Source organism: Notothenia rossii (genome assembly GCF_949606895.1).
Source record: "Notothenia rossii genome assembly, chromosome: 2".
In the NCBI taxonomy this organism is placed as follows: Eukaryota; Metazoa; Chordata; class Actinopteri; order Perciformes; family Nototheniidae; genus Notothenia; species Notothenia rossii.
Window position 1 is genome coordinate 16,915,222 of NC_136904.1, and position 10,557 is coordinate 16,925,778.

The following is a 10,557-nucleotide window of genomic DNA, read 5'->3' on the forward strand; positions in this document are numbered from 1 at the left end:
TTTACTCAAACACAATTTATTTGTTAACAAGCCTTAAACTCAAGATGTCTTGTGCTCTTTGATAAAGGACACTAAGGCACTTCTTTAAATGAAATATTGCTTTTTATACAGGCAGACTAACTGTGCCTACATATAAGGAAGGGTGGATCTACGTCTGTTGGCTCATGTTGAGGAAATGTTTAGCAGAAGTAAATTCATGTCAAAGACAAACCACTGTTAAAGGTATCTGCTAAAAGAGGAACACTGACAAACTCACAACATGTCAACAAAACCCAAATCTGTGCGTCAAATATTAAGAACTTGCATCGCTCTCACATTTAAGGGAGATTAACGTTGAACTTGCATTGTTTAAAAGACTGTGCAATGAATAAGAAAAACCACACCCAAAAAGAAGATTCCCATCAAAACCCATTCACCTAACACGAGTGCACACATGGAACTCTAAAAGACTCGGCTTCAGTGCAATAATTCAGAAGTAAAACACAACATGATAAAACAAATATTTAAAATCTTCCAAATAGCCTTCTTTCTTCAATGACTCTGAAATTAAAAACACAGTACACATATGTTAATATTATCACAGAGAATACCTCACATTCAAAATAAACTATAAACACTTTGATATTTAGGTTTACATCTCGTCTGGACCAGGTCTCATTTGCCCCGGGGATCAGAGGGCACATTTCCCCCTCATTTCTTACAACTGAACTATTTGTGTATTTAATGTATGTGTATAAGAACCTAGAATCCCGGGAGCAATGCAATGTGAACAGGGGCAGCTGCAGAACATACTCTAGAAAGCTAAAAGACTGACCCATCTTAAACAAATCAACCGTCAAACTGAATGTACGCTATATTTAAAATATGAAAACGTTCTAAATATGTCGTACTCTTAAACTGATATTGATTTCTTTAAGGTGGCTAACATTACCTGTTGCTGATGCCCCTGTCTACAGCAGTGTTTGCTTATCATTTTGCTACTAACCCTTTCAGTTTGGAGGCGTGCCGAGTGCCAGCTGCTAATTGTGGATAAAAAACACTTAAAAACCCACTTCAAATAATCCTAATTAACTATTTACATTTTTTAAATATTAAATAACTGCACTAAGTGTCCGAACCAACATTTTGAGTCAGCACATTGGTCATTAAACCCACACACAGACTAAAACGTGTAATACTTAAAGGTTTTGAGCTCATTTGAAACTAATGGTTTGGCTTATTTGAGGCAAATGTACCTGCAGGTTTCTTACTGTTCTGAGTTTTTATCTCCATGCTTTATTGGACTAATTGTAAATTGCTTAGGATTAAAATGTAGAGTAATGAAGGAACCCTGTGACCAGAATCTACATACTTGTACCTAAGTTGCAGAGTGATAACGTCCTCATCTAAAAGCTGAGCGGCTGCTCTGCTGCCCCCCCCAGCTGCAGTAACACGGCGCTGAGTCCGGCCTTCAGTGCAGAGTAGTCCGGCTGCTCAGTGTACTGCAGAGCCATCACGTTAGTCAGGTACGCTTGAAATGCACCTTCAACGACACACACACACACACACACACACACACACACACACACACACACACACACACACACACACACACACACACACACACACACACACACACACACACACACACACACACACACACACACACACACACACACACACACACACACACACACACACACACACACACACACACACACACACACACACACACACACACACACACACACACACACACACACACACACACACACACACACACACAGAGAAATATATCAGCAAAATGCACATTGACTCAAACGGGTTATCTGTTGTATAACAAACATTATAACTTACTGGAAACGATATTCTTCTCAAAGCAGTGACTCAACAGAGCAGGGACATCCTTCATGTACCTACAATGAGAAAAGTTTGATTATTCCTTTATATTTTACCACTAACTTCATCTTATACGCTTGTGTTATGCAGGCATGTTGATACAAATCAGAAGTTCTGTGGAGATTCAAAGGTGTGTTGACGGTTGTTTTAGCAAGTTTATTGTTTGGTCTAAAAAAGATCAGATATATGTACACAAATGTCCAAATGTCTTGTTTTTCCAGTCCAAAACCCAAAGTAATGAATCTAAATATGACATAATAAAGAGCAGGAGATCAGATATTGCAGGAGAAATGGATGGATAGATCAAAAATAATTGCCTATTATTTTTTTAAGAATACAACTCTCTCACCTCTGTTTCTGCGTGGCCACCTGGTCTGGGTGAGTGATTTGAGTCCATGGCAGTGTCCCTGTGTGCCAGTGCAGCATGCAGTAACCCAGAGACTGCAGGTCGCTGCGTCGAGACGGAGCTGAGAGGAAACACACACACACACACACACACAGCGATGACTACATCTGTTTTCCCTCACACTCACCCTGAAACATCAACACCACAAAAACAATCCTCACATTTAGAGACACCTAGTTATTGTGGTTTCCATATTAAACATGTCAAAGGTTGAAAGAACTGTCACACGAAAAGAAAATCACAGTCATTCAAAAGAAAAACATCAGATCAGTGTCATCATGTGACGCCTGTGTGTGCAGACAGATGGACTGTGGGAGGAGGGCAGCTGGTGCTCATGTAAATTCATCTGAGAGTGTTGAGTGTACAGTAGCTTGTGGAGTGAAACGGCGTCTGATTGGCTGCTGAAAGGAGACCAGAGGAGGGACTGACCTGCTCCTTTATGAGCGTCCAGGCTGATGAACTCCACACTGCCCTCATGTGGCGTCCGGCTGTCCTCACGGTACTCCACATGTTGATCACCAGGACAGTATCTGAAGGCATGGCAGTACCCTACCAGGTAAACCTAACCACACACACACAAGTAAAGAGTAATGTAAAAGGCATCTCACACACACACAGTAATGTAAAAGGCATTTCAATCATGGACACTAACAGAGTACAGTTGGAGTAATGAAATGTCCTCACCTGTGATTTCTGTCCTGGTTTGATGTAAATGTTTTCTGCGTTTATATCAGCGTGAACGTACTCATTTGAATGGATATACTGCAGCACATCTAACTGCAAGGGGAAACCAATGTTACCGTTTATCAAGCAAGGGAGAAAGACAGTTCTTATTCAAGATCTGGATCATGATTTAGATAGGAGATGCAATATGACAGGGTACATTGACAGAGACTTCAACAAGATAAAAAAAACAGAAACGGAACAAGATACAAGACAGGTTACAAACACATGGACACGTGAACATGGATTAAATCAAAACAGATGTATAAATGATGTCGTTACAGTTTGTGATGTGAACCGACTGTAAAAGCAGTTTAATGTTCCCAAAGGACATTAATGTAATAGGTGTGAGGCGTCCATGTAAAGAGAATTAGGGCACGAAGTTACCCGATAACTTTAGGTATTTGATTAAAAGTCAAGTTAAAAGTTGACACTCACTATTCTGCAGGCGAGCTGAAGGACAGCTTTCTCCGACAGCAGCTCGTCTTCTTCCTCCATGACAGAGTGGAGAGACTGGCCCATGTTGGGGAAAATCAGAAACCTATGGAATAATAAAGGACATAAAGAACAACTTACAATAGACCTTAAGTTCATGGTAAACTTTTTTTAGTTCATGTGTAAATATTCACACCTGTAGGAATCTGCATGAGGACCAAAGCCGGCACAGGAGGGAATCCCCAGGAAGTCCATCTTGTTCTGTTTGATCCACCTGTCCACTGCAGAGGGACCATTGGTTTTAATTATCATGTGTGATTCATGACTTTGTTCATTTTATTATTTTCATTTCCATCTTTAATACAAACAGATACAAAAAAAAATGTTCAACCGAATACCATATTGGTTTTTAATTTTTTCATGAATCTTCAAACAATATTTATATATTTCACACAAATATATTTCATAATAATAATAATAGTGTCTGAAAATGAGCAGAAGGAAGCAAATGCTTATAAATTCAATTTCCTTACTAAACTGCTGATAGTCCGTAAAATAATTTCTGCCGTTATAAATAACTGCTTTAATATTTTATATATATATATATATTAAAAATGTATATAATATTTACATACATTTATAATTATTTCTCAGCTTAGATCACTTGTCCAGAATATCTTTCCAAGAAAGTATTTTTGTACATTGTTTTAAACTGATTTATTTAATGCTTTGTTTTAACTCCTGCTCCAAACCATTCCACAAAATCACCGTATGCAAGTTCTCCTCTCAAATGATCCCTCCCCTGTCTTTCCATAAACATGTTCTGTATATTACCTGGGAGTAGATTAAGTCTTGCTTTGTACATGATTTGTGTAGGTTCAAATTCAACCAGATCCCTGAACTTCAGTGTATCTGACTTTAAGAATAATGAATTGATGTGTTCAAGATATCCAACATTGTTGATCATTCTTATTGCTCTTTTTGGTAATATGCATAATGGCTGGAGGTTGATTTTGTAAGTAAGGTTGGTCCCTGAGCAAGGCACCGTTCCCTACACTGCTCCCCGGGCGCCGTACATAATGGCAGCCCACTGCTCCTAACACTAGGATGGGTCAAATGCAGAGAAACAATTTCCCCACAGGGATTAATAAAGTATATCAAAATCAAAAAATATTTCCCAAAATCTCAACACAGTTACTCCGATATGGCAATATGAGTGTATTAGTGGCCCAGAATGTGTCTCGACTTCCCCCAATGTTGCTACAGTCTTAGCCAGTTTTGCTTTGACATGATTGATATGTGGTATTCTCATCAGCATTCAACACAATACAAGCAGACATCTTGGTGTCAAAAATGGCCAAAATGGAAGTAAATCCATACCTGATTTACTGGTATGCTGCTTTCCTCACTAGTAGAGAGTAACTTGTGAAGGTTAACAAAACCCTATCATCTGCCATCACAACCAATGTAGGGGCCCCCCAGGGCTGTGTGAGTTCAGCTGTGCTCTTTACTCTCTACAATGATGATTGTCGTACCAACACACCAAATCAAGTCATCATTAAGTACTCTGATGACACTGCAATAATATCTCTGCTCAGTAACACAGACGACCCTGAGCTGCACCAACAGGCTGTAAATCAGGTGGTTGAGTGGACTGATGACAATGCTCTTGGGATCAACACCAAGAAAACTGAGGAAATCATAACTCCCATAAAGTCCCCATTGTCATCCATACAGATGAAACCAAGCAGGGAGTTTCATATAAATACTTGGGTGTAATGATTGACCACCTGCTGTCATGGAAGGATCACATTGAATATCTGTGCAAAAGGACAAAACAAAGAATGTATTTTCTCCGCCGTCTTAGGTCTTTTGGGGCGAGCAGAGAAATTCTTCTGTTGTTCTTCTGTGATCATGTCTATTCTACAGTACTGCAATACTACCTGGTACAAGTGTTTGTCAGCAGCTTTAAAATCAAAACTGCTCCACCTGTTAAAAATCTGCTCAAAGATTGTTGGTCAACCTGTCAGAGACTCTATGACTCAGCCTATCAACCTAGTGAAGCTGTCCAACAACATCATCTCTGACCCAAACCATGTTCTGAACACTGAATATGAACTGATACCATCTAATCGGAGATACAGGGTCCCACCATTCAATAAAGTCAGACTGAAGCATCCTTTGTGCATCAGTCAATCCTCACAGTAAACACAGAGCTAAATCCCAGATCAAATGCACGCTGAAGGTTCTTTGAGCATGTTCTCTCTCACTGATTGTGCTGTTATGTTAAATGTTTGTTGTTTGTGTTTCATGTATTGTGTCTGGATACTTTGTCTGTTGATGTTGGACATGGAGCTGCTGTGACGCAAGTCAAATTTCAGACTTGATCTGACCAATAAAGTATTATCGTATCGTATCGTATCGTATCGTTTACTCATGAAGCAGGATTCAAGATGCTCCCGTTAAAAATAAATCTCTTTTCAACTTCTGCTTTCCTCTAAATGGATTTGGAAATGAAGGGAACATATTTTTAAATGACATTGTGAAACTACATCACATGACAAACTGCCAGAACCGTTACCACTGACTTATTGTTAGTGGTTCTCCTTCTGACTTTCAACATCTCATCTATCTCATCAACTGTAATAAATGCTGCTATTCATTTAAAATAAAACATTTCCTCTCGCAATGATCATTAGATAATAATAATAATAATAATAATAATAATAATAATAATAATAATAATAATAATACTACATGAGACTTGTATAGCGCTTTTCCGGAAACTCAAAGACGCTTTGGCAGATAATGAAAAAACAAAAACAAAACAAAAAAATACAAAAAGAGATAAATAAAACTGAAAATAGGGGGAGGGGGGGGGCAGTGGTTGAATGCAGTGTTGAACACGTGGGTTTTGAGTGATGTTTTGAATGCTGTGAGGGAGGAAGAATCTCTGATGGATTGAGGTAGTGAGTTCCAGAGGGTGGGTGCAGCAACGGAGAAGGCTCTGCCGCCCCAGGACTTGAGGTTGGTCCGGGTGGGGGGGGGAAGGAGGTTGGCAGCAGCAGAGCGTAGGGAGGGAATGAGTGGGAGCGTGTCTATGGAGGAGGTCAGTTAGGTAGGATGGGGCCAGGTTATGGAGGGCTTTGTACGTCATCAGGAGGATCTTGTACTGAATTCTCTGGGGGATGGGGAGCCAGTGGAGCTTGATGAGGACGGGTTTAATGTGTTCACGGATTCGGGTGTGGGTGAGTAGACGGGCGGCGGAGTTCTGGATGTATTGAAGTTTGTTGAGGATTTTTGCAGGTGAACCATAGAGGAGGCTGTTGCAATAGTCCAGACGGGAGGCGATGAAGGCGTGGATGAGGGTTTCTGCAGCAGTGGGGGAGAGGGATGGACGTAGACGGGCGATGTTTTTGAGGTGGAAGAAGGCTGTCTTGGTGATCTGTTTGATATATTTGCTGTAGGAGAGGGTTTGGCCAAATATGATGCCTAGGTTCCGGATGTGAGGGGAGGTTTGAACTGGGAAGCCGTCTATGTTGAGGGTGAAGTTATGGATAGGTGTGGTGAGCTTTTTTGGTCCAATGATTATTATCTCAGATTTATTGCAGTTGAGTTTCAGGATTTGATTTCAGTGATTCAGTTAAATAAGAACCATGGTAGGACTACCCTGGCCCTTCATATCCATAGAAAATCACCACTTCTTTTATAGGCAACATTAACATTGTTTTTGTAAATAAAAGAAATAAATAAATCCTCACCTGACACAGGTTTAGCAGCTCTTTGCAGAAAGTTCTGCTCAGTGAAGATTCTGCCATCTTTAGCTCCCTAACAGAAAGAAAGATAATCGTGATGATGTTATCAAGGAAGTTTACGGGAAATACATAACAAATAAGAAAAATACATTCCCTGACAAATACACAAGTGAGGGAGCGATTGTTTCTTCCTTTATGGCACTGCAGTCGCACATATGAGTATTTAGAAAACCTTCAAATGTACCACGTCTGTTCAGGCGGCACTTACCAGCTTGAGGATGTGATTTGATTCCTTGGAATTGGATCGTGAATCTATTTGCAAAACTGAAAAAAACAAACCAAAAAATTATATTTATTTTGTGCCAATACAGGATCTTTTTACTTTACATTTAGATTTTTAATTGTGTTATCCTGTTGAAGGACTGCCAAACTATCTACAAAACTAGCCCTCTCTTTGTAAGGCTTTATTCAAGTTACCTGGACCCAGGATACTTTTTGAAATGGAAACAAAAAGAAGAGTCTCATAAGAGTTAACACTAAAACTACATCATTTAACCATTTTATATATCTAGCATATCTATTTAAAATATAGTTTCCGTTAAACAGCTATATTGTAAATGAAAGACTGAAAAACAAGTCGGAATAGTTTGTTCAAAATTTGAATAAATACTTCTGTATAATAATAATCCTTATCTTTTACCTGAAATGTAATTTGAATATAAACCAGTATTTCCACTGCCAGTCTCACCTTCGTACAGCAGCTCTGTGGTGCTCTGACTCAGCAGTTTCACCAGCTTCCACTTCTTTCCCGCAGTGTCCGTCACCTCTTCGCCTTCCTGCAGCGGCTCCACAGCAGGCGCATGCTTTGCCTTCTTAGATTTGCTTTTTCCTATCGCGATAAATGCAAAAAGAAACAACCCGCCAATTACGTCGTATGTTTCAAAGTATGTGAGACGCTGACATAAAAAAGGATGCATAGAAAACATAAGAAATTGAAAACATAAGGATAAAGAGAGATGACCAGAATTAGTTTACTGACGTCAAAGTTAAAACTATACCTCCACTTCAAATCCCTTCACATTGAATCTCTTCAGAAATGGTCCCATTTACATTGAGCTTATATAATGCAAAGTGTATCTGCCAAGTGACCTGATAAGATTTAACCCTGTGTCTCCATTTAACCGACTGATATTTTGTGAATCTAAAAATGCAGGTCCATCCCCTGAGAACTGCATCATGTAGTTGTTCTTACTATAGTAAATGATTGATAGAAAGATTTCCTGATTCTCTGTTATATATCATATACAACTGAATATCTTTTAACGTTTTCTTGATTATAAACAAGTCAGCAGCTTAATCGATAATGAAATACAATAATAATTTGTTCTCACCTTTTAACTGAGACTTTGGTGAGGAAACAGGGGAGGAGACAGCCACAAGGGGGCCATGTACTGATAAATCCTCCGCTCTCCTGCTTGTTTTACTATTCGGGCTCTTTCCCTCTTCTGCCTGCTCAGCAGGGCTGGAGCGCCTCGCCTTTCCCCTCCCTGCAGATAGAATCAGCCGCAATCAAAATAATGAGAAAGACACATCAAGACAGGAAATAGATTTTCCACGAGGAATGTGCTTCAGCTCACCAGGTCGAGGAGACTGCTGCTTGGGTGGAGTTCCGAGCAATCCATCCCCACTATCTGTTGAGACAAATCATAGCATGTTGTCCAAGAAAAATGCATTCAATATTTCAAATGATTATTTTCATTTTCCACCTGGCCACTGGTATGTGCTGCCTGGAGCTTAAAGCTATATGTCAGACTGATGGTTCATGCTACAGCAAATTAAATTAAAAAAGCAAATGTTCTCAATCGGTAACTTCTTCCAAACCATTATAAATCACCTTTGATAGCAGTGGAGGGCACCACAGGTGGCGTGGTATTGCTAATATTAAATGTAACTTCCTTCTCCAGACGAAGGGAGTTTCGTGGCTTCCGCAGTGCAGGGCGAGTCGTAACTAGAGCTGAGGTGTTACATCCATGTGGCAAAGAAAAACAGGATTAACATTCCCAAAGATAAAAACCACACAAAGTCTAAAAAATCTATGTTTTACTCTACATAACACTCTGTCAAGATGTTTACCTGTACTTCCTGTGGGCTGGCCACTTGCTACTGAAACAGGGAATGATTTAACTGCTGCTTCATCCTTCTTGGCTGGAGAGAGACTTAAAGATGTCACCGGGCTCACAGGTCCAGATTCATCAACAATAGAAGGAATCTTCTCCCCACATGAAGGACAAAATCTGAAACCCGGCTGCAACTTTGTCCCACACTGAGGGCAGAAGTGGAAAGGCATTCTGTAAGTAAAACACACATTATGTTACATACAAACATATTATTATACATCTAGTATTGGGGATCAATACAATTTTCTATTCTAATCAAGTGTTGATGTTATTGCAAAGTGCATGATACTTTGCAATACAATAGTTGGTTAAATCAATAATAAGAACACTCATTATGTGAATGGAATTGTCACATCCAAGAAACTAATCCTTTTTTGAAAAGTTATTGTTTAGTATTGTTTAGCTCAAAGTGTAAAGAGTCTATGTTGGGATTTATTCACTAGTTAAATAAATGGTGTCCGTTGTCATAGAGGTAACCGTTCCGAATCTTCCGATTATGTTTTACCCATGGTTTTACACATAGGCTGTGTATATAGGTTTTACCCTATGGTTTTACCATAGCAACAGCAAGATTCGTCCCTCCATAAACGTATGCAATTTAACAAGATTATAGTGATGCTACTTTTTAATATCAATTATGGGAAAAGAGAAAATATGTTGGGTACAAATAAAAGGTAATACTGCACGTCACAGTTCCTTAAAAATAATCCAGAACAAAAAAACGTCAGCTAACCTTAATCCTTAGCTAGCTAACATTAGCATTAGCAGAGAGTGACAGCTTCGAGCTAAAGCTCGTGTGTGTTTTATACGTTATTTTATTTTAACGCCAGGGTTGAAAAAATAAATGCAATGTCAAGAGAGCTTAACGTTAGCTAGCTAAAACAGATACGAAACTGGTGGATTTTCAGCGGAAGTATCACCGTTGCTGAATTTGAGCCTTGGTTTTAATTTAAATGTACCTCTGAGTAAAACCGTATTTCAGCATTGAGTTTTAAAGTTGTCAAAATAATGAAAAGTGTCTGATACCTTTCCAACTCAGGCTGGTGTTGTGTTTGGTTCTGCAGCTTCTTCTTCACCGGATAAACACTCCTGTGGTAGGGGCTGTGGGGAAAGTGCTCCCCCTTTTGGGTTGGATCTAAATTAACACGTTTCTATCTGTTTATATCTATGGTTTATATTTATA

The 10,557-nt window shown here is 39.3% G+C and overlaps 1 protein-coding gene across 1 annotated transcript; it reads right to left on the bottom strand.

Moving 5' to 3' along the window:
• vrk3 (VRK serine/threonine kinase 3) lies at positions 1 to 10,537 on the bottom strand. The gene is made up of 16 exons (XM_079666068.1): positions 10,401 to 10,537; positions 9,331 to 9,545; positions 9,092 to 9,211; positions 8,835 to 8,888; positions 8,589 to 8,744; positions 7,946 to 8,086; positions 7,466 to 7,521; positions 7,204 to 7,270; positions 3,639 to 3,723; positions 3,446 to 3,548; positions 2,969 to 3,061; positions 2,714 to 2,846; positions 2,228 to 2,345; positions 1,837 to 1,895; positions 1,358 to 1,522; positions 1 to 540 (listed from the first exon to the last, which is right to left on the bottom strand). Exons 2-15 carry the CDS (start codon positions 9,542 to 9,544, stop codon positions 1,386 to 1,388), a joined length of 1,536 nt encoding a protein of 511 aa, XP_079522194.1. The 5' UTR covers position 9,545; positions 10,401 to 10,537; the 3' UTR covers positions 1 to 540; positions 1,358 to 1,385.
• Positions 10,538 to 10,557: the final 20 nt, after the last annotated feature.

Bases quoted from the DNA above. Each gene is read 5' to 3' on its own strand.
- vrk3 (XM_079666068.1), bottom strand. From the start codon at position 9,544: ATGCCTTTCCACTTCTGCCCTCAGTGTGGGACAAAGTTGCAGCCGGGT. The intron at 3,724-7,203 runs GTGAGGATTTAT...GTCCCTCTGCAG, and splicing joins AGCTGCTAAACCTGTGTCAG to TGGACAGGTGGATCAAACAG. The intron at 3,062-3,445 runs GTGAGTGTCAAC...TTCCCCTTGCAG, and splicing joins TTCAGCTCGCCTGCAGAATA to TTAGATGTGCTGCAGTATAT.